The following is a 23,120-nucleotide window of genomic DNA, read 5'->3' as shown; positions in this document are numbered from 1 at the left end:
TACTAGTCCAATATGATTGGTTCTTACAAGAAGAGACAAGGACAGAGACCTACACACACACAGAGGACAGCTCAGGACACTGCAGTAGGTGGCCATCTGCAAGCCGAGGAGAGAGGCCTCAGAAGAAACCAAACTGGCGGACAACTTCCTCTTGGACTTCCAGCCTTCAGAGCCGTGAGAAAAGAGGTAGTGTTGTCTAAGCCACTCGGTCTGTGGTATTGGTTATTGGTTCTAGCAAACTGATAGAACAATTTCAAATGTTATTTAGATACAAGGTCAACATAAATATCTGCAACCACAAAAATGGAAGTAAGAGATACCATTTTATTTAATATTAAAACAAAAAAAATATCTAGGAATAATCTAACTAAACTGTATAAACCTCTACATAGAAAACAATAAAAATTATTGAAACTGCCGGGACCAGTTTGGCTCAGTGGTAGAGCGTCGGTCTGCGGACTGAAGGGTCCCAGGTTCGATTCCGGTCAAGGGCATGTGCCTTGGTTGCAGGCACATCCCCAGTGGGGAGTGTGCAGGAGGCAGCTGGTCGGTGTTTCTCTCACATCGACGTTTCTAACTCTCTGTCCCTCTCAATTCCTCTCTGTGTAAAATCAATAAAATATATTAAAAAAAAAAAATTATTGAAACTGAACACCTGAAGAAATCTTCATGGACTTCAAGGCTCAATGTAATACAAATGTTCATTCCAGCTCCCCTTTGAAGAGTCAATGTAGTTTAATCTAAATCTCAACAGACTTTGGGGAAATTTAGAAATTTATTTTAAAACTATATGGAAATGTAAAAGATCAAGTATAGGCAAGATAACAAGGGTCGAGCACTTGCTATGTCAAATATCAAGGACTATTATAAAGTTACAGTAATTGTTGGGTACATTCTTATGCTCCATTATTGCTCTGCTTAGGGCTCTTGCCCCTCCCGCAATGGTCCTATTGTTCTCCTTGTAGGTCTCATGATTAACAGCCTTTGGCTCCCGGTAAACTACCTCACGCAGTTCCCAGTGACCACCTACACCTGGCCCCGCCTGACCCTAACGAGACATAAATATCCAGCTCCCTCTACTCTGCCCCGCTGATGCCATTTTGGTCTCAGCCCTTCTGCTTGCAGATGTAACAATCTATAATAATAAAAGCAATAATAAATAATATAATAATAATATCCTAAGTAGACCGGATGTCCTTCCAGATGACCTTCTGGACGAGGCCAGGGCTGTGAGGGAAGCCTATGTACTGGGTGCCTGCCAGCGGCTGGAGGACAGCCAGGGGGAGGAAGGCCTGCTCTGGCATGAATTTCGTGCATAAGGCCTCTAGTACCAGTAAACATAATTCTTTATGCCTTCTTCGGCGACCCTACAGTAATTAAGACAGGGGTATTGGCAGAAGGAGACCAACCAGACAGAATAAGGCATAAGAGCACAAGCTCACACACAATCAATTGATTCCCGATGAAAAGGGTATCATAGAGCAGTAATATGAGAACAATTTTTTTCAATAAGTGGTGTTGAATAGAACAAGGAATCAATAATATAACTATGTAAGGGATCAGATGGCTATGAGACTCACTGTGATAACTTCGTTAAGTACATAAATGTTGAATCACTATGTTGTACACCTAAAGCTAATACAATATTGTATATCAACTATAATTAAAAATAAATAAACAGCGATGAACCTTTGAATAGGTACAATGCAGTGGAATACTCTACGGCAATAAATATGAGCAAACTTCCACAAACACCATAGATGACTCTGATTGACATAAATTTGAGCAAAAAGCATATAAAGTTTCAAAACCACAGAAAAATAAACCTATGAAATTAGAAATCAGCAAAGTAGCTTTGGGGAAGAGGGAGGGGTTGATGGTTGTGAGAAGGCAGGAAGTAGATTTCTGGGATTCTAATAATAATCTTCATCTTGACCTGAGTAGTGGTTTCATGGTACTCACTTTGAAATAATTTATTAACTGTAGCCCTTATTATTATAAGGTTCTTCCTCCTCCCAACTGGTGGGCGGAGTTATGACATTACTGGCATCTGTCACAGAGACATCTCCAAGACATTGAGCCATCAATCAGCGCCTGCCAAAGTGTCCTGGAGTCCACCCCTTCCTGTTCTGCCCTGGGTCTAACCCGCTCCTGTTCCTCCCCTTAAAAAGACCTCCAGACCAGCCACGTGCTGCTGATCCTCCATGTCCAGGTGGCAGCCCAGCTCGGTCTATTCCCCCCTCCCAACTCCTTCAATTCTGATTTCTCTACGGAGGAAATGAATCCTGCTCATTACTGGGGAATAAACTTTACTTTAAAATTCCTTGGTGGTCAGTTTCCTGCGCCTCAAACCTTACAATTATCTCACACGAATGTTTTTAAGGATTAGTTTTCACTTTATACCGCTGTGAAACCCCCCAAAGTTAGTTGTCACCATTTATTAGCTCACAGTGCCCGGAGCTCAGGAGTCCAGCCTGGCAGTGCGGTCTGCAGGGCGGGGCTCTCCTCTCGGCGCCCGGGACCTTTGGCCCTCAGAAGCGTTCTCACCAGAGCACTTTCCTTCCTTTCTGACTCAGGCCCTCCCCTCCCCGCCCTCCACTTGCATTCAATTCACTTCACGCCGGGGAAGAACTGGGAAGAATGCCTGGAAGTAAACACAGGCGAGATCACTTAGGAGGCACTTTCAAGGAGATTCTCCAGGTCTTGTGGGACCAAAGGGAACCCCCTCCCCCCCACCCCACCACCGCCCACCTCCCCAAGACTCACTCCTGGGAGTCCGTCTGCCCATCCATCTGTCTGCAGGGGCCTTTGGCCTCAGAATCAGGAAGTGACTGCCCTCTCCCAATTAGCAGCTCTTTGATAACATTTAAATGGCACTTGGCCTAGATTACTGGGCTTGTCTTATCTGGGAGGCAGGAGGAGGGAGAACTCTGTCTCCCCAGAGGAGCTGGGAGTAAATATTTGTTGAATTTGGTTGGAAGGGGAAAAATTTTAGTGAGGAAGAATTCTAAACCAGAGCCACGTCTAAAACGCTAAGTCAGACCTTTCCTGCCCTCGCCTTGATGTCCAGTGAGGGCACCAAGGGGAGCTTGGTTCCTTCCTCCTTCCTCGATGAGCCCCTGAACAAGGGCCCTGAGGTGGCGTTGCTTCGGCTTCTTGGAGTTGCTTCTCTTTCCTCTCTGTTGGAATTCCTGGCTCAGGGCAGGAAGGGCTTCCCAGAGCTAATGGCCTGGCTGGGTCTCCAAAAACAAGCCAGTTCAAGTTCCTCTAAAAGCTTCCTGCCAAGTCGTAGACAAAGAAAGGCAGTTGACCCTTGGACAGCACAGGGGTGAGGGGCACTGACCCAAAGACACGGGAACAAGGGAAGAAAGGGAGGAAAATTAGCTTGGACAGGTTCGCCTTTTCACCAAGTGACTCCAGGGCTAGAGATGTGCCAGCCTGTGTCCTCTCAGCACTCACCAGGATGCATGGCTGCTGCGAAATGCAGAAGCACACCAGCTGTCCCTTCACCGATGAGATCATTGGTGATGTGTCTGTAGAGAGATTCCTACCACACGCTCTCCCACTCACACGTATGCAGTCCTCTCCCAAGCCTTTCTTCCTCCCACCCAGGTCACAGGACAACGCAGCTTTCAAGGGACCGGATTTTCAAGGTACTTGTCTCCCCCGCTGAGATTGCAAATTTGCGAGAGCAAAAACGCGTTCTTCTAAGCCCCAGCACCCTGACGGGTGGCAAATGCAGACCAGGTTTCCAGTTGCTGTTTAAATTCATTGGTGAGAACAGAAAGTCATTAACTTGTTAATGAATGGGCGAGGTTTCGTCCCGAGCTGTTGGGTGCTGAGGGGGTGGGGTCAGAGGCCCCGCCGTCCGTGCTGGAGGGACTCCCCAGCCCAGCCGGTCTGAATGTTCGGGAACAAGGACAGGTAAGACCCGATGCGTCCCAGGAGTTTAGGATAACAGTAGCCTCGTACCTGAACACCTCACCACTGTGCTGCGGTGGCTGTCCTTGTGGCTAACTCTTTGGTTGGGGTTTAACTCTCTGTGTCCTCGACCAAGCTAACGTCTATCCCATTTCCAAATGTGTTTTCTTCCTCGACTCTTAGACGTGGGAAGTCTGTCTTTAGACTGTGATGTTGTTGGTTTGGCTGTTCTTAGTTGGGTGGGTGGTTTTAAGCCAAATGATTACTTGTGCGATTTCACATAAACTCTATCTCCTGGCCAGTGTTTAATGCACACCTCTGAGGGTGACGCAAAAGCTCCCGAGGCCAAGAGCATCTGCTGGGAGGAGGCCGGCTGCCTGGGACTGGGGACCCCACCCCCCAATTCCACAGTGTCTCCAAACCCCATGCCAGATGCTCTGTGGTCTCAGGCACACAGAACTCACTGGCTGGAGGCTGGATGGCCTCTGTCGTCCCAGCCGTGACCGAGCAGGTGTCCAGCAGTCACTCTGAAGTCACCAGCCAATTCCCCCCTCAGAGGCTCAGTTCCTTTCTCCCTCCCTGCACTGCGAGTCCCCAGGGCCCAGCTAGACAGGGACAGAGTGAACGCATTAAATACCCGGTCAGTGAATGGCCTGGGGTCCCCAGCCCACAGCAAACACCTGGCCCCTCACACACCAGAGCCCTCCTGCCGGACACTGACCAGACCCTGTCTGCTAGGGACCACTGCCTTCCGCCCTCGCACCTGAGGCCTCGACGAGGGGCCTGCTGGGGCTGCATCCCCCAGCCAGACTCGGGGTCACCCCTCCCCTGAGATGGGGCAGCCTTTGCCAGGTACCGGTTCAGGTTCTGGAAGCCCCCTCCAGCCCCGTTGGATCCGTCCTGGAAGCATCAGCCTCCCTGTGGCTGGACCCCCTCTGGGCCCACCTGACTCTGAACTTGTGGCTCCTTTGCCAGCTTCCGGCCCCCCATCCCCCACCCACCCCCAACTAACTCCCACTGCGCCCCAGTACGCCCGCTGCAGGGCGCCGGGCTCCACACCTTTCCCGGAAACAAAGACGACGGTGAATTCCAGGATTAGAACTTGTCGATGAAAGACCAAACTCCTTGAGTCCCCGCACCCGGTGTTTAGGATTTCCTGATCAGAGCAGTGACTTTCCACGGCTCTTCAACCTGGATCGCCCGCTGGCTGGTGTGATTGGTTTGCCTTTTCCCCCCAGAAAAGTGAACCTGGTGTTTCAACCCACAGCTCGTAGACATTGGGCCGGGGGTCCCCCGTTTTACAAGATCCGCCTTTTCCACTCGCTTTGTTCAGGTGTCTGTTCTGCCCATCGCCTCCGTGGGGAGCTTTAGCGGGGTAACTGTGGGGTTCCCCCCTCCCCACCAGCCCAGACTGAGCCCCCACCTCCAACATGGTTCCCCCAGGCGTCCTGGCTCGGCTGCTAGGACCTGGGGAGCGCCTGTTTCTCACCCGGGATATTGTTATTTTTAAGTTCCCATTTCCATGTCAGTAAACCGATGTGTTCCTTTGACAAGGACTGAACTGAAGCCGAGCTAACGTCCCCCCGAGCTGTTGGGAGCTGTGGGCGCGAGATGGAGAGACTCCCCTCCAGGTACGAGCCCCTGTGCTGTGACTGTGACCAGAGCTCACAGCTTAGGACGTGGTGCCGAGCCCTGGTCCGGCCCCGTTTGCTCAAACCTTCAGAGCTGCCAGCGCGCTGCCTCCCGAGGCCCTGCCTCCAAGACTTCCCACCGGGACCGGGCGCTGCTGCGACTCGTGTGTGAGAAACGGTCAAAGTTGCAACCAAATTAAAAATCTGCTCCCAAGAAGATGAAAGACAAAGATTCAATATTTTCAAAAGCACAGGGAGCAAAAGAGAATAACGGGAAATGTTTTTAACCTGAAAACGTTTCAAATGATTGGTTTAGTGAAATAGTCAGCAAAACGTGGTTTTGTCAGTGACACAGGAAAGGTCGTACGTGAAAATCATGTGAAGGAGGAAAGCCTGTGAAGTGGGTGGTCAGAGATTCACCCCATTCACTGAAGGGCCTGTGCAGGCGGCCCGGGAAGTCGGAGCGCCTGTGGGACAGAGATGGCTGTTGGCCGTTCTCCTCAGGCTTCTTTCGGCTGTTAGTGACTCCGTGTTTCACAGGGAAGGGCGGGTGGGAGGAGGTGCCAGTCCGGAGGCCCCTCCTGGTCTGGGTCTGTCCTTGGGGAGCCCCAGTGTGAACGCAGAGCCTTCCTTCGCTTTGTGTTGCTGACTCTGACTCCCCTTCCCAGGCTGATGCTGATCCTGGCCCTTTCCAGAGCGTTGGAGCTGCAGTTGGTTGCTGGTGAGAGACTTTGGTTCTTGGGTCACCAGCAGTCGGACACGCCCAGGCACGGGCTCCACGAGTTGGTTTTGTCCTTAGGGCTGGGCCACCATGGACGTCCCTCACCGGGAGGCCTGGCGGTCCGAGTGGGCAGCCTCCGGCCCCAGGAGGAGCCTGCGATTCGTCACTGGCCTCTCCAGGGGGTGCCACCCATGAGAACCCAGGACAGTAAGAGCGCCTGCCTCGGTCTCCGCGTGGGGAGGTCACACCGGTCCTTCTCCCGTCTCCTGTCCTTGAGCTCTTCCCCCCTCGAGCGTGGGCACCTGCGTCTGGAGCGGGCGGGTGCAGGGACAGTTTCACTGTGGAGGGAAGACGGGCATTGTGTGTGCACTTGGCGTCCCTGGAGTTTCCTCCGCCTGATTCCACTTCACGCTGGGGACCTGGGAACCACCACTGCCTCTGCATGAACAAGAGTTCTCTGCTGCCCAGCAGGGAGCTCAGGGGTTGAGCATTGACCAGTGAACTGACGACCTATGAGCATTTGATTCCCGGTCGTCAGTACACTGGTCACAGGCCCAGGTTGTGGGCTCCATCCCCAGTGTGGGGTGTGCAGGAGCGGACGATCAATGATTTTCTCTCATCATTGATGTTTCTCTCTCTCTCTCCCTTCCTCTCTTAAATCTATAAAGAGTTATCTTCTCAAAGGCATGGGTAACAAAGGGAACATGAAAAACCAGTCTTATTCTTGAGACTTGTAATGTTTCAACATGTGCCCACGCTTTCTGTCGGGGACCAAGGAGTCCACGTCCTTGGGGCTGCACTGACCTTTGCTCACAGAAGCTGGGCTCTCCCATCCCTCCACCCGCTCAGCCATCTCTCCTCTTTCAGGTAAGGAGCTCAACAGGACCTGCTGCCTGAACGGAGGGACCTGCATGCTGGGGTCCTTCTGTGCCTGCCCTCCCTCCTTCTATGGACGGAACTGTGAGCACAACAAGCACAGAGAGTAAGCCGTGGAGTGGGGGTGCGGGGGGCGGGAGGATTTAAAGGTGAGTGTGTCGCCTGTCCGCTCCTCCAGGAGCTGCGGGTCCGTGCCCCACGACACCTGGCTGCCCCGGAAGTGCTCCCTGTGCAAGTGCTGGCGCGGCCAGCTGCGCTGCTTCCCCCAGACGTTCCTGCCGGGCTGCGGTGAGTGGCGTTGCCTTCGGGTGGTCGCGCTGTGGGCACTGAGCCAGAGAGGTCTCTCGTCGGACCTCGAGGCTGGCTGGACTGGCAGCCGAGTTCTGCCGGTGAAAGTATGGAGGACTGCGGATGGGAGGGTGACTCAGGGTCCTTGGCTTCTCGCCCTCGGTGTCGCTGGCTGTGCTGCCTTTCGGGTGGAGAGCCATTCCCAGTCTCTGGCACTTTCTGGCACGTGACCATCTAGTGAGGAAAATAAACAGGACGGTTTGGCCTCTTCAAACACCGAGCGACTTTCTGGGTTCCTTGCCTCCTTCAGGCGGAGGGACCCAGACCGTCTCCAGGGGTACAGCTCCGTCAGGAGCCACCGCGCAGCAGGGCGGGGCTCCCAGCTCCAACTCTGCCCTTAAGTTGTACCAGGGGCTCAGTCCCACTCTTGTCCCTTAGGAACTTATGGGTCCTAAGAGGTCCCTGCACGGACCCCTGGGCATTGGTCTGAGGACCCTTGCACCTTGTTGATTCGCATTGACTTGAGGACAAGGACACGAAGGTGGACATGAGGAGAGAGGTCTCCCCACTGACCTGCCCGGGTTTCCAGGCCCACCCAGGTCCAGGCCTCTCGTAGTTCTGCCCCTGCAGGTGTTAGAAAGTGAAAACATTCAGTCCACAAAGTAGGTAAAAGCGGTTACTTCGTGTGAGGACAAGAGGGGACCCCACCACCACCCCCGATCCCGGCGGGGACTGTCTTTCCCTTTGGCACCCCTGCATGCTGGGCCCAGGACAGACATTTGTCGTGAGAGGTGAATGGTTGGATGGGTGAGGACCGTATGTTCTTCCTGCAGCGTGGAACCCAAAACATGCTGTGTCCTTGCTATCAGGGGCTCGCCAGGTTCTGCTGACCCTGCCACCGAGGGGAGATGTCACCGGCTTGGGGGGCGGGTGAGAGCACAGGTCCAGGGAAGGGCAGGCTCACCGTCGGCCTGTGGCAGCGTCTGTGGAAAGATCTGGCCGGAGTCTGGATTCCTGGGGTCAGTACTGTTGATCCCATGAGCACCCTGTACGCAAACATTGAGCCCAGCTGGCTTGAGGCTCATGTTGATCTGCCACGTGTGTGGGCAGCAGGACCGACGGCCGGAGGGATTTCCTTTAGTGACCAAACGTCCCCCCTTGCAGATGGCCACGTGATGGATGAGCACCTGGCGGCTGCCAGCGCCCCGGGACCGACGCCGTCTGCAGGCACCGCGCTCCTGCTGGGTGGCACCTGCCTCGCTTTGCGAAGTTCGCATTAGCCGACCTTCGGCGCAGCATTTGTCACGGACTTCACGCCCCGACAAGGCCGGCCTCCCCGTCCCGGAGCCGATTGCTTGCTAGCTGCCTTGAAGTAGGGACTGGGTTCCATCACGGCCCCTGACAGTCCTTACGGGACAGGAATGCTTCGATATCGCGTGTGGTGCCAGGCCGCAGCAGTGAAGCGAACGTCGGAATAAAGCGAGTCACACCGATGTCTTGGTCCTCAGTGCACACAGTTATGTTTACACTGTATTGTGGTGTATGGCGTGTGCAATGGTGTTCTGTCTAAAACAACGTACAGACCTTAATTTAAAATATTTTGTTTCTGAAAACTATTTGCCATCATTTGAACCTTCTGTGAGTTGTCATCCTAGCAGGTAAGAGGTATTACCTTCAATTTGTAAGAAAAACAAACACACACCCACAATGTTTGTGAAGCACAATAAAAGAGATTTGCCTGAACCAACTACTTACGAGGTGTACCGGTTAATAATTCGGATTTTTTTCAATAGATGGAGTTATACATATGTTGATATATGCGATTTTAATATGTATGCTATTTTGTTGTATTGCTCCTTCAGATTACCACTTGTTTTGATTGACTGCCTCCTGCACACCCTTACTGGGGATTCAGCCCACAATCTTGGTCTTCATACTTCAAGACATAGGAAGAAGTAGAAGAATGGGTTTCTGAATGGGACAGTATCCACAAATTACCTGAAAGGTGGGGAAAATGTGTAACTAGCAATGGACACTACTTTGAATAAAGCACTTTTGATGTTTCTCTTGAAATTATGTTTTCTCTGACTCCAACATCTGCATTATTACAGTTAATAATGTGGATTAATTAACTGGTTAATAATTTGGATTAATTATTGACTGGTTAATAGTGTGGATTAGCCGAAACCGGTTTGACTCAGTGAACAGAACGTCGGCCTGCGGACTGAAAGGTCCCAGCTTCAATTCCAGTCAAGGGCATGTACCTTGGTTGCGGGCACATCCCCAGTAGGGGGTGTGCAAGAGGCAGCTGATCGATGATTCTCTCTCATCGATGTTTCTAGCTCTCTATCCCTCTCTCTTCCTCTCTGTAAAAAATCAATAAAATATATATTTTTAAAAATAGTGTGGATTAATTATTAACTAGTTAACAATGCAGGTTAACTATTAACCAATTAATAATAAAGATTTTATAACCCAAAGAAAACACGATAATTTCATGAGAAAAATCAAAAGTGCTTTATTTAGGCCCTGGCTGGTGTGGATCAGTGGATAAAGCCTATGTACTGAAGGATCCTGGGTTAAATTCCGGCCAAAGCCATATGCCCAAGTTGTGGGCTTGATCCCCAGTAAGGGTGTGCAGGAGGCAGCCGATCAATAATTCTCATTATTGATATTTCTATCTCCTCCCTTCCTCTCTCACATCAATAAAAATATTTTTAAAGTGCTTTATTCAAAGTAATGTCCATCATTAGCTACACATTTCCCCCACCTTTCAAATAATCTGTGGGTACCGTCCCAATAGAACTTTTCTTATTTTGAGGCAAATGATTCAGATACCCAAATTTCCACTTCTTCATACGTTTTGAAGTGCTGCTTAGAAAGTGCATGTGCCATCGATGGGAACACGTGGTTATCTGAAAAAGTAAGGTCTGGTGAATACAGCGGGTGGGTTCGTACTTCCCAGGCAAGATCTTTTAACGTGTCTCTAACTGGTTTTGAAGTGTGTGATGGTGCGTCATCATGAAGCAAAATTACTTTGCCAGGTCTTCTGGCACATTCTGGTTATTTCACGATCAAGGTGTGGTTCAAATTGATTATTTGTTGTCGGTAGCGATCAGTAGTAATGGTTTCACCTGGTTTTAGAAGCTCATAATATACCACACCTTCCTGATCCCACCAAACGCAAAGCATTGTCTTCTTTCTGAAGCGATTTGGCCTTGCAGCCGATGTTGATGGTTGACCTGGATCAACCCATAATTTTGTGCGTTTAGGATTCTCAAAATAAATCCACTTTTCATCGTCAGTCACAACTCTATGCAAAAAGAATTTTCTTTTGTGCCATTGAAGCAACGTTTTACTGATGACTTTTCAGGTTTTCCATTTGTCTTTCGTTCAGTTGATAAGGCACCCATTTTCCTTCCTTTAAAATCTTTCCCATTGCTTGTAAACGATCAGAAATTGTTTGCTAAGCAAGGTTTAATTTTTCTGCAAATTGTTTTTTAGTTTGACACGCATCTTCATCCAATAGTACTTGTAATTGTTGGTCTTCAAACTTTTTGGGTTGACCTGGACATTCTTTGTCTTTCACGGCAAAATCATCACTTTTAAACCATTTAAACCATAGTTCACAAGTATCTTGAGATGGAGCATGTTCACCATAAGCTTCCTGAAGTATACAATAACTTTCATGAGCAGTTTTCTTCAAAATATTAGTACTTCTTCCTCTTCAGATTATTAAAAGCCAATCTAATGTGGAACTGAAGGTAAAGCTTTGAGTGGAGAAAGCTGGTCACAATCGGTTAAGCCAGTGTCTAGAAACGAAATGGAAGCATCTGGAAGGGGAGCAATGAGAGGGGACAGACAGATGCTGGAGGAATGAAGGGTCCATGTGGCCAGGGAGACCAGTTAGAGAGGAGGCAAACAGGAGAGGGCAGAAACGATACTGGGTAACCACCCCCACCCTCCACACCATCATCACCATCTCTAGAACTTTTTCATCCTCTCAAACTGAAACTACCCATAAACAGTCTCTCCTCCTCTCCCCTCCTCCAGCCCCTAGCAACCCACACTCTATGTCCTGTGTCCATGAACCTGACTATCCAGGAACCTCATGGAGGTGGAGTCACAGAGCACATGTCCTTTGTGACCGGCACTCCCCCTCCCACTGTCCCCCACCCTCACCCTACCAGCATGGGGGGGTAGGGCTGAACCCCCCACGGTCTCAGATCCTGTAACACTCCGTTACTTTTGTGTTTCCACATCTGCCTCCCCCACTGGAATGTGAGGACCTCAGCACCCGGTGCCCATCACTGGGGACCCTGGAGCTGCTCTCTGGGTGCAGGGATGGAGGGGGGTGTGAATGCAGGAAGGGAGAGAGAAGGGGGGAGGGAGAGAGGGGGGAAAGGAGACTAGGTGGGGGAGGACTGCAGGCTGGGAGGTTCCTTATCGTCCTCATTAGCAGCTCTGTGTTACAAGACAATTAGCACTTGGGACCCTGCCCACATCCCCACCGGGAAGAGGATGAAAGGAAGAACTGCCCTTTACCAAAGGGCCCCACAGCGTCTGGCGCCTCCAGGAGTCAGAGCTCCCCTGCAGACCTGGCCAGCGCCATCTGCTGATGTAAACAACACGGCAATGAAAGCGGAAGGGGCCTCCTGCTTTCTCCTCCTAAGCCAGTGGTCGGCAAACCGCGGCTCGCGAGCCACATGCAGCTCTTTGGCCCCTTGAGTGTGGCTCTTCCACAAAATACCACGTGCGGGCGTGCACATACAGTGCGACTGGAACTTCGTGGTCCATACGCAGAAGTCGGATTTCGGCTCTCAAAAGAATTTTCAATCGCTGTCCTGTTGATATTTGGCTCTGGTGACTAATGAGTTTGCCCACCACTATCCTAAGCAACACAGCCCTTCTGAGCTGCACACTGTTCCTAACGCTGAATGTCTGTGCGAATTAACCCTCCCAGGTGGGCCCCGTCCACAGGCCCCTCCCCAGGTCCGTGTCCCCTGGTGTCAGCACATCTGTCCCCACTGATGAAGGCCCCCTCACCCTGAGCTGGGCCGGGAGCGGGGAGCAGAGCAGAGTGACCGGGTGGTGCCCCAGCTGCTGCTTTCGCCCACAGGGGCGCTCAGAGCCTGGCCCTCGGGGGCTGGGCTGCGGGAAGGGGGGGGGGGCTACGGGAGGAGAGAGGGCGGGGGTGGTCTGCGGAAGGAGAGAGGGCGGGCGGGGGGGTCTGCGGGAGGAGAGAGGGCGGAGTTCAGCGTTGCCGCAGATCCTGGGTCAGTTGCCTGTCACATCTCTGCTTCCCTGCGCAGAGCAGTGGTCTCTATGAGGCAAGTGCCAGGAATAACATTTGTGTCATCCCCAGTAGAGAGCCAGGCACGTAGGGAGGGGACATTCGGTCCTCAGGGCCAGACGGTGGAGACTAGAACTTACAAGTCTGCACTGCCTTGTATGGAAACCTTCCTTTAAAATTTTTTTAATTGATTCAGAGAGGAAGGAAGAGATAGAAACATCAAGGAGAACCACTGACTGGCTGCCTCCTGCACGCCCCATTCTGGGGGATTGAGCCTAAAACCCAGGCAAGTGCCCTGACCAAGAAGCAAACCGTGACCTCCAGGTTCATAGGTTGACACTCAACCACTGAGCCACGCTGGCCAGGCTGTCTGGAAATCTTAAGAAGACAAACCAGGTTAATTGTGGGGCTCAGAGCGGAGAAAACCCAGGGGTGCTCTAACCTCACTGTCCCTGTCCCTGCGGGGGATGATATCAACGCCATGTCTGAAGGATCCTTGTGAGGATGGCATGAGAGGGTCAGGGTCCTGCTGGACTGGTCTGGCACATGGTCCCAGCACCTCAGATCTGCCAGTGCAGTCGGCCGGGTCTCCGTGGGCTGGGCTGGGCGTGTGGATGTGAGTTTCAGCGGTTGTTCTGGCTCCTGGCCACCTGGGGGTCCCATGAGGGACACGTGCCCCACCTGTACACACATTCTCACTCACGGGTTCGGGGGAGCGTGGAGGAGGAGCCCCGTCACACTCTCACTCGGCCTGATCCCTGCTCCGTGAGGCCCGGCCAGAGTGACATGGAAGGCCGTGCCTGGCCCGGCGTCGCCGGACTCAGCAGCTCATCTTCGGGTCTGGAAAGACCTCAAGAGAGGACGGCCTAAAACACTCCTGTCCGTGTCTGCCGGCGACTCTGCCCTGTCCTCATTTTTCTCTGAGATGACAGGGCAGACTCCCGAGCACACGCTGGTGTGATCCAGGGCGGCCCACCAAGCAGGAATGGCTTACAGACGGTCCGGAGGGACACACAAGCCCAGGCCTAATTTCGCAATCTTACCTGTTACCAAGCATGATTTATACAAGTGCCTGGAAGACAAATCGCCAGGGGACAGACTTCTAGTTCCCTACAGATTCGTGCATCTCCAGGGGCCAGGCTCCTGCCCATGAGGGCTCCAGAGCCTTGGGGGACCTCTGGCCACGTTGGCCGAGGACGGCTTTTCTGGAAGGCCCAGCTCCCGGCTCCCGGCTCTGAGTTGAGGTTAGCAGTGGACAGAGATCTGAGCTGCTGGAACCAGGCCTGTCTGTCAAGTCCTGTCCCGCCTCTGCCCGGGCTGCCGGGCACTCAGGGGCCTGAAGACCACAGACCTTCACGGTCGCTCCTCAACAGCAGCAGCCTTATGCATCAGGGACTCCTTGGGGGATGTCGGAGAGCCGGTTTCAGCCTGATCCCGCAGGCCCCTCCCCTGGGGAGGGCACCAGACACAGGTGTCATGGCTAGTGAGCCTCTTGGGATCGGGACTGATTGGGCATGAGCCCGCCGCAGGCACAGTGGGGCTGGGATGAGCGGGAGGGGCAGGCAGGAGCTGCAGGCAGCGTTGGACTGCGGGTTTCTGCCCAATCCCTGCAAGCCCCCCAGAGGGACCCCACCCGTGCACGAATTCATGCACCAGGCCTCTAGTAAATAAACAAAGTAAAATGTGTCCAACAAAACCTATTAATGCTTTAGCTTTGCCGGGTCGCAACCATGACTCAGGACTTGGCCTCTCCATGAGGTCAGGAGGCACATGGAAATCAGGAGCCAGGTCTGGAGGAGAATCCCTGGGAGAAGACAGGGCACAAGCAGGAGGCTCACCTGCTCCTTACTTACCACTCATGGGTCCTGGTGGAGGAGCCAGGTTTGCCCAGAGTTAAAGCCACACCCAGCCCTGCCCCGGGTGCCTTAGTTGGCTGGGCATCATCTTGAGCACCAAAAGGTTGCTGGTTTGATTCCCGGTTAGGGCTCATTCCCAGGGTTGTGGGCTCAATCCCAGTTAGGAGGCGTGCAGGAGGTGAGGCAGCTGATTGAAGTTTTGCTCTCACATGGATGTTTCTCCCCTGCCAGGAGTGGCCGCAAATCTACTCCTCTTCTCCCCCAGGCCCTGGCTGAGTAGCTCAGTTCATTAGAGCATCATTCCAAAATGCAAGGTTGCAGGTTCAATCCCCAGTCAGGGCACATACAAGAAATAACCAATTGCCAAAACCGGTTTGGCTCAGTGGATAGAATGTCAGCCTGCGGACTGAAAGGTCCCGGGTTCGATTCGGGTCAAGGGCACATCCTCAGTAGGGGGTGTGCAAGAGGCAGCTGGTCAATGTTTCTCTCTCATCCATGTTTCTAACTCTCTATCCCTCTCTCTCCCTCTCTGAAAAAATCAATAAAATATATTTATATATAAAAAAGAAACCAATGAACTAATAAATAACTGGAACAAATCAATCCCTCCCTCTCTCTCCCCCCATCCCTTCCTCTCTCTCAATCAACGAATAAAATTTTTTAAAGGATTTAAAAAAAAACTCAACTGCACGATCTGGCTCTGCTGCTGCATTAGCCGTTCACATTCGGGGGGGAAAGGCTTGTTAAAGTGTCCCCCCCCCAAACACACACACACAAACTCCGCCGTTCCACCTGCTTCACCGCCCCAGGCGTCGGGAGCAGGTCTGAGCATCCACTTAGGAGCTGGCCCAGCACGGAGACAGGCTGGCTGCCTGACAAGGGGCCCTTCCAGATGTGACCCAAGAACAGAGAAGCCGTAGCTTTCAGCTGAGAAGTCCTTGGTTTGGTGACAGGTCACCATGGACAGATTGGGGGGGAGAAGAGGGCAGAGGGGGCAGAGAAGGCTGTGAAGTGCCTTCACCTCCCTCCATGGGATTAGCGGCTCCAGAGGACAGCAGGCCTCTGAGTCACCCTGTAAAGTGACTCCAAAGTGTGACTTGTCACACCCTCCGAGGCTCCTGACCCCAGGGGGTGGGCGGCTTTGCTGGGCGCAGGTTCGTGCTCGTGGATAATCCCGAGCAGGTTCTGAACAATAACCATGCAGCCAAGTCATGGCCCCCCAGGCCCTGCCAGAGCAGCCTCCTGCCCTGGGCGAGGAGAGCCGGGCCTGGGGCTATTTTTCACCAGGTAGGAGGCCACTGTGTCCCTGGAACAGACCTCAGCGACTCCCACGGAGGCCTCTGGGCAGCTCCTCCTGCCGAGCATATAAAGGGCTTGGACCCTGCGCCCCAGGACCAGGCGAGGCCTCCAGAGCCGAGGAGCCCCGCACTGCGCTTCCCGCTCCTTCCCGCCTCCAGACCGCAGACTCGCCTCAAAGGTAAAGGTGCGCACCGGAGTGCGGGGCTGGCGGTCCCCGTGTGTCCTGGGAGTGAAGTGCATCTGCTCCTGGCAACCCTGTCTGTCAGCCTCTGAAATGCACCTTCCCCTGAGCCTCACTCGATCTGCTTGGATATGACTCACACGTCCCCATGGGGCTTTTCGTATCTAATTATATGTTTGGATGATGCATCTGAAACACGCTAACCTCAGTGCCCGTGTTCACTAACACTGACCGCAGGCAGGGAGTGCATTTTTAGAGAAAGGTGCTAACTCCCCCAAACCAGTGCCTCAGGGACCTCCGAGAGGACAGCTCACCCACAGTGGGCTTCACGCAGACGGAGGCCGAAGAAGGCGACCAAGTGGGACGTGTGCTGAACGGGAGGCTGGTGTGCTCAGGTCCATGAATTTATCACTCCCTCAGCTCCATGGAGCCACCACCAATCAGCACCGAGCAAGGCCACAGGCCCCTCATGCCGTGCCTGTGAGTTAAACTCTCCTCCTCACCCAGGCCTTATTACGGCCGGTCCTCCCACTGCTGTCACACAAAGGGGATCACAGATAACACATAACCTACTTTAGTCTCCGATCGCTGCTTCCCCTCGGTATAGCTCCTGGGTTCATCCACATTGAGGGTCAGTATTTCTTATTGCTGCTCAGCATTCCAGGGTATGGATGTTTGACAGGTGTCCACTGTCTCCCTCCCTGAAGGACCTAGGTTGTTTCTACTAGTTGGCGAACACAAACAGAACTGTGCACAGGTGTAGAGGTGTTTGCATTTCTCTAGGCCACACACCGAAGGGTGGAACGGCTGCACACGGCTGTCCATGAAAAGCTGGGAAGCCACGCTTCTGTGAGGAGGGAGGAAGGACAGAGGGAGATTGGGAAGTTGTCGGGCCCACAGGAGCCTCTGCTCTCACTCCGGTGGCTGCTGGTCCCGGCGCTGAGGTCAGTGCCCGGCCAGCCCGGCCAGGTCCCCCTCGGGTAAAGACACGCACCCCCTGAGCCTGGGGGGTGTTGCTGCGAGGGCTCACTGACCTCTCTTCCAGGGGATGAACAACCAGTACGTCCGCCGGGAGGTCTTCTGCCGGAACAGCTGCCACGAGCTCAAACACTTCTGGGAGCGGGAGATCGGCAAGCAGACCTTCTACCGGGAGTCGGAGGAGCGGCGCCTGGGGCGGAGTGCGCTGAGGAAGTATGTGTTTCAATGGGCCGTTTTTCAGAGCAAGTTCACAGCAAAATGAGCAGAGAGCAGAGTTCCCACGTACCCCTCCCCCAGGCACAACCTCCCCACTGTCCAACCCCCACATTGACACGCATCAGCACCCCTGTGTCTGTTTCTTTACGCAAAATTGACTTTCCCAGGAGAATGCCAGATGGGCATCTCAGAGGATGAACTTATCTTAATTTCCCATGTGTACGTTGCTGCCACCACCCAGAGTTTTAAAATTCTCATCATTAACGCTAAGTGTTATCTCTCCTCTGTCACTGGTCCCAGTGCAGGAGGGCTACACACAGTTGGGAGCAGATGCTCGGATACTGCTTTTTTATCCCAGCTGATGATATCGGCACTGTAACTGGATTGTTTACATCATGAACATCAATTGGCTTGACCGGGTTTAAATCTACCATCAAGCTAGTTATTTCTATTTCCCTCTTTTGTTATTTATTCTTTCTCTGCCTTTCTTTGGATTACTTTTTATGATCCACACCATCTCCTCTTGACCTTTAACTCTCTGTGTGTTATTTCAGTAGCTGCTTTAGGACTTACACACGCACCCTGAGCTTGTCACACACCTTTCCTTCAGGGTGCGCAGCCTCACAGGGAGACCGTGCCCCTGGACACAGTACATGTCATCTCCATGTGCTATACACCCCACGTCACACAGGGAGCAGTGTTGCTTTCAACCACTGACGACCTTTTAATGAGGTTCAAACAGTGAGAGAAGCTGTCAACGTGCATCCACACAGCTGCCTTTCCCGGGCTGTTATTTCCTGCTGGGTGAGGAAGCCTCACACATGGGCAGTGGCAGCCAGCCAGGAAGGAGCGCTCTCAGGGTTTGCACATCTTAAAGCCTCTGCGTGTGAACGCTAGCCTTGCTGGGTAAACAATTCTAGCTTGACATGGTCCTCCCCCAACACACACACTTTAAAGATATTGCACTTTCAAGGAAAAGTTAGAGGATGGAGAATAGGCTACGTTGAACAGAAGAGTTAAAACACGTACATATTTAAATTTGCAAGTCCTCTGCATGCCTTTTGCAACCTGAAACACACACACACACACACACACACACACGCACACGCACACACAGTCAGGGAAAAAGGAAGCTTTACCTGAACTCACAGCCCAGGAGGTGCGTGTCCCTCTGTGTGTTCTGTTTCTATGCGCAGGCTCAGGGAAGAATGGAAGCAGAGAGTGGAAACCAAGTTGAGGCTGAGGAACAATCCAGATGAGACTGAAAAGCAGGCAAACGTTGGCCAAGAGCTTCTGGCTTCCTTGACTCAAGAGGATACGGAGCACTGAGGTCGCTCTGTGGACAGGCGTGGCCGTGGCGGAGTCCCTTCACTGTGCCAACCAGCTCTCACCTCACAGGTTCGGGGTTTACTGCCAACGCTTCCCAGCGCTCCATGGAGTCAGCAGCTACTCCGGGCTCTCTGCCGGTCTCCGCAGATGAGATTATTAGATACGAAAGCTCATGTGGCATCTTCACCTCCATGCGACTATCGTCTGGCTTTGAAATGCACGTATTTTCAGTTCTAAGCACGTCAGGGGGATGATTGTCATGGCCATACCGGAAACGCCCACAGTTTTGCTCCCCATTTTCCTCTTAGGAAGTGGGTTCATGTAGTCCTTTCTCTTGTTTTCTTCTTGTAAGAAAAATGCATCTGCCGGAATAAAAATATTGTAAATAGTCGTGAAAATAAGGTTTGCAAATAAAATTACCGAATGCTATTTGGGTTATTGTTAATCTGACTTAAAAGCTCCCATGCCCGCACAGGTTCTCCCCGTCGGCTCCACTGAAGTGTCTGCCACACGGATTCTGAGCTTTGAAATGCCACCACCTCTCCCCAGACAGCCCTCAGCCCCGTCACGGGGGCTGCTGCTTCTTTTTTAAATATATTTTATTGAATTCAGAGAGGCAGGGAGAGGGAGAGGGAGCGATAAAAGCATCATGATGAGAGTCATTGATCTTCTGCCTCCTGCACCCTCCACACGGGGAATTGAGCCCACAACCCTGGCATGTGCTCTGATTGGGAATCGAACTGTGATCTCCTAGTTCATAGGTTGATGCTCAGCCACAGAGCCATGCCAGCTGGGCAGGGTTACGGATTCTTAAAGTACAAACTGGCACTGAGCCTGGGCAACAGTTTCCAAACGAAGCAAGGGAGCAGAAAGCGAGTGTGGCAAAGTGCAGAACAGTCGGAGGTCACACCTTCCATACACCTGGCCGCGCACCTGGGAGACACGGGGCCATGGGCCTGGGAGACACAGGGCCACACGCCCGGGAGACACGGGCCCACGGGCCCAGGAGACACAGGCAAGGGCGCTTCTGACAGCACAGTGTGGCGTTCCAGCCCTCTAAATGCCCTGACGGGCCATGAAGTGCTTCCACCCACATCCCGGGAGCCAGGAAGCCTCTACGGGGCACTGGGCACCGCCCGAGGCCAGAAGCCTTGGGGGAGCACTTGCCCAGGTCCCACACGTCTCAGAGCAGGGCACAGGGCTCGGAGCTCTCCCACTGCTATGCTCTCACACAACCTGGGATTCAATTCAGCGAACGAGCTCTGAGCTCCAGCTGGTTTGTGGGAGGCCATTGGATGGAAGAGGAATTGGTGGTGGTGGTGGGGAGGCCAGGAGGACTTCACAGAGGGAGGAGAGGGAAGAGAGAGAGGAGAGGGAGGAGATGGAAGGGCTCAGGCTGGAGGCCCAGCAGCCAAGGCAAAGGCAGCCAGGCCAACTGCAAGGCGCTGCCTCTGGGAGCCGGGGTGGGTCCCGGTGAGGCAGGAAGCGCAGGGGAGATTCTGCGTGCGTTTGCTGGTTCCTGGAAGCCAGGCCCTGGGCCATGCGACCAGGACACAGATGCTCAGGCAGAAAAGCCGAGGCCCCTGTGAGGGGCTGCAGCCAGCAGGTATGGGGCCCTGGCTGGGGGGAGGGGGCGTCTTAAGAACAGGCTGGGTAAGCCCGGGGCCAGGGGAGGTGAGAGTCAGGTTCCTGGGCCTGGGCGGGAAGACACTGGGCAAAGCACAGTGAGGGGGAAGCAGGAGCTGAAGCTGCAGAATCAGCCTGCACGGCTCTGCCCAAGGTCACAGGGACACGGAGGGTGTGGGCCAGGGGCACGAGCAATGGCCGTGGCTCCGGAGGGTTGTCCCCCCAAAACGTGACTCCCCCAGAGGCCTCCGGAGCGCGAGAGGCTTCCCTCAGGCACGAGGGTCCGCAGGGGCCGGAGGGGAGAGGAGTGAGAGTGCAGCTTTCTGTCCTGGAGGCCAGGAGTCCGGGGCCAAATGCCAGGTGCTGTCTGTCTTGCAGGCGGGCTGCTCAGGGGTCCTCACAGGGTGGGGGCGGGGGCGGGGTGGGGGTGCTGTCTGACTCTTCTTACCAAGGCCTGAATCCCAGCACGAGGGCCCCCCTCAGGACCTCAGCTAAACCCAACCCCTCCCAACGGCTGCAGCCCCCAGTCCTCAGAGGGGGGGTTAGGGCTTCATCACGTGGGTTTGGGTGGGAGGAGGGAGCACACAATTCGGTCCGTAGCAGAAGGGGGGTTCTTCAATCTGTGCCCCCTGTTCCTGACACACCCACGTATAAAACTGACCCAGATCAGCTCAGCACACACGACGATGGAGAGGCCCAGGGTGACCTTGGCCTCTGGGAGCCCACAGGGCAGGCCACACAGCACTGCAGGGCTGGGCAAAGGAGCGACACCTAGATCATGGCACATGCACACACACACACAGCCTCTAAAATGAAGGGTGCAACAGGGGTGTGGAGCTTCCGGAACCTTCCCCCTGTGCCCAGCCTGAGCCCACCTCCGGGTGTGCTCTGCAGCTTCTCTGCTTGGAGTGTTTCCTGAATGAACAGAATTGCACAGCCCAGCCCCCATGGCTCAGTGTTTGAGCGTCGACCTGTAAACAGGAGGTCACAGTTGTATTCCTGGTCAGGGCACATGCCCGGGTGGCAGGCTCGATCCCCAATTGGGGGCATGCAGGAGGCAGTTGATCATGATTCTCATCATGGATGCTTCTCTCTCTCTCCCCCTGCCTTTCTCTCTCTAAAAAAATAAATTATATATATATATATATATATATATATATATATATATATATATATATATATATAATATTTAAAACAAAAAAGAGGGAAGGATGCAGAACTGAGGGAAGCCCACGGAGAAGAGAGTTGTTCTCTGCAAAGACTCGCACAGGAAGTGGGATTCACTCCTTTGATTCACCGAGGTCATCCCGCTGCCTCCCACGCGGTTAAGGCAGCCAGTCAGCCAGGACCTGCAGCCACAGGGGAGGCCCATCGCAGTGAGGCCCGAGGCAGCAGCTGAACAGATCCCATCGCCACCAGCGGTCTCTGCCTCAGAAAGCCAGGCTCTCCCTCGCAGGCAGGATTAACCAGGCGGGGCAGGTGTGCCAGCAGCTGCAGATCCCAGCTTGGCCAGGAGGAGGCAGCCTGGGGACATTTATCCTCAGCAGCCCTGGCCGAGAGCTGAGCTGCCCGGTGTTGGCCGGGCCCAGGCCCAGGTGGTGTGACTGGTCACTCAGCTCCAACCAGGGCACATCTCACCCACGTGACCAGGTGCAGAGAAGAGGCCCAGGTGACACGCGGAGTCTGAGCAAATGAAGGCCTGTTGTGAGGTCTGCACAGCTCTCTGGGGGCCCCAGCACCCCGGTTTCTATGACAACACCCTAAGGCACAGTCACGTGGTCTAGGGCAGTGGTTCCCAACCTTGTTCTGGCCACGCCCCGCCTCAGCATCTCTATCATCCTGATGCCCCCGCCTTGCCCCGTGACATAAAATTCTTATTACTCAAAAAGTGAACTGCTCACGTGGAGGAAGGCTAAAAGGCATGAACTTGGTCTACACACGCTTCCAAAGAACATGGCATCCATGAAACGAAAATAAAAGAACGAAAGGACAGTTGAAGTACTGAGGAAGAAGTCACTAAGAATTTGTTTAAAAAGTAATATGAAGTGATATGAAAAAATAGCAAATAGTTCCAAAATATGAGGCCTGAAAGGGATATGTCACAATAATTATTTAGATGCTGTACACGAGGCCCCTAGAAGCATAAGAAATGCAAAAAGTTCACTGTGAGTAACTCTTCTCGAATTGCACGCCTTAAAAAGCGGGGGCGTGTGCCCCACTGGGAACCGCTGGTCTAAGGAACCTCTTGTCCTTTGAACAAACAAAGATGCCTCCTGGGGAGGTAGGATTAAGACTCTTAAAGCCTTTTTCCGTTACAAAGGGGCTGCTGGGTCCTGAGAGGACTCTGGGTCCCCGCTGGGCGCCGGGCCGGCCGTGACTGCGCCGTGGACGTGGGGTGGCAGGTGGAGGTCACGAGGCGGCTCCGGGGGTCCCGGTCGACAGTGGCGGACGGGCCGGGGAGCCCAGCCGCAGAGGCTGGGTGGGGAGACCACCGCGCACCCCCAGGGCACAGGGGGCCCCCGCAGCGTGCGCAGCGCCCTGAGCCCGGGCAGGAGCACAGCCTGTGCAACCCGTGGGGACGGACACAGACCCGGTCTGCGGGGCGCGGACCCGCTGCAACGGCGACCCCTGGCGGCCAAACACGCGCAGCGCACCCCCGGGCAACCCTGACTGGTTTGTAACCCGGCGCTGGCGGCAATGGGAGGGCGTCCCTCATCCCTCCCGGGTCCCGGGTCCCAGGGTCCCATCCCTCCTCCCTTCTGGGTCCCGGGTCTGTCTCAGCCCAAACCCAGGCCCTCGCGGGAGGGCAGCTCTGTGGTCAGAAAGCGGCCCGTGGACATCAGAGCAGCTCTCCCGGCCCTCCCCTCCCCTCCCCTCCCCTCCTTGGGACAGGAGTCCCGTTTGG

At 53.8% G+C, this 23,120-nt stretch overlaps 2 protein-coding genes and 1 long non-coding RNA gene across 3 annotated transcripts; 2 read left to right on the top strand and 1 right to left on the bottom strand.

Moving 5' to 3' along the window:
* The first annotated feature begins 6,006 nt into the window (after nt 1-6,006).
* CRIPTO (cripto, EGF-CFC family member) lies at nt 6,007-9,183 on the top strand. Its single transcript, XM_084901693.1, has 4 exons — nt 6,007-6,480; nt 7,141-7,255; nt 7,328-7,437; nt 8,602-9,183. The coding sequence occupies exons 1-4, from the start codon at nt 6,225-6,227 to the stop codon at nt 8,715-8,717; spliced, it is 597 nt and encodes a 198-aa protein (XP_084757819.1). The 5' UTR covers nt 6,007-6,224; the 3' UTR covers nt 8,718-9,183.
* A 7,597-nt stretch (nt 9,184-16,780) lies between these two features.
* Nucleotides 16,781-18,485, bottom strand: LOC311631520. The gene is made up of 3 exons (XR_014796602.1): nt 18,400-18,485; nt 17,101-17,234; nt 16,781-16,913 (listed from the first exon to the last, which is right to left on the bottom strand). It is a non-coding gene; the product is annotated as an uncharacterized lncRNA (long non-coding RNA).
* FAM240A (family with sequence similarity 240 member A) lies at nt 17,115-21,311 on the top strand (the record flags this gene model as incomplete). Its single annotated transcript, XM_084901696.1, has 2 exons — nt 17,115-17,257; nt 18,457-21,311. 2 exons carry the CDS (start codon nt 17,115-17,117, stop codon nt 18,587-18,589), a joined length of 276 nt encoding a protein of 91 aa, XP_084757822.1. The 3' UTR covers nt 18,590-21,311.
* Nucleotides 21,312-23,120: the final 1,809 nt, after the last annotated feature.

This window comes from Pipistrellus hanaki (genome assembly GCF_964339955.1).
Source record: "Pipistrellus hanaki genome assembly, chromosome: 13".
Lineage (NCBI taxonomy): Eukaryota > Metazoa > Chordata > Mammalia > Chiroptera > Vespertilionidae > Pipistrellus > Pipistrellus hanaki.
Note: the sequence above shows the minus strand (reverse complement) of the source record. Positions and strands in the feature narration are given on the sequence as shown.

Coding starts and splice junctions, on each gene's coding strand:
- CRIPTO (XM_084901693.1), top strand. CDS start 6,225: ATGCTGATCCTGGCCCTTTCCAGAGCGTTGGAGCTGCAGTTGGTTGCT. Junction 6,481..7,140: donor ACCCATGAGAACCCAGGACA/GTAAGAGCGCCT, acceptor CTCCTCTTTCAG/GTAAGGAGCTCAACAGGACC. Junction 7,256..7,327: donor GAGCACAACAAGCACAGAGA/GTAAGCCGTGGA, acceptor CCGCTCCTCCAG/GAGCTGCGGGTCCGTGCCCC.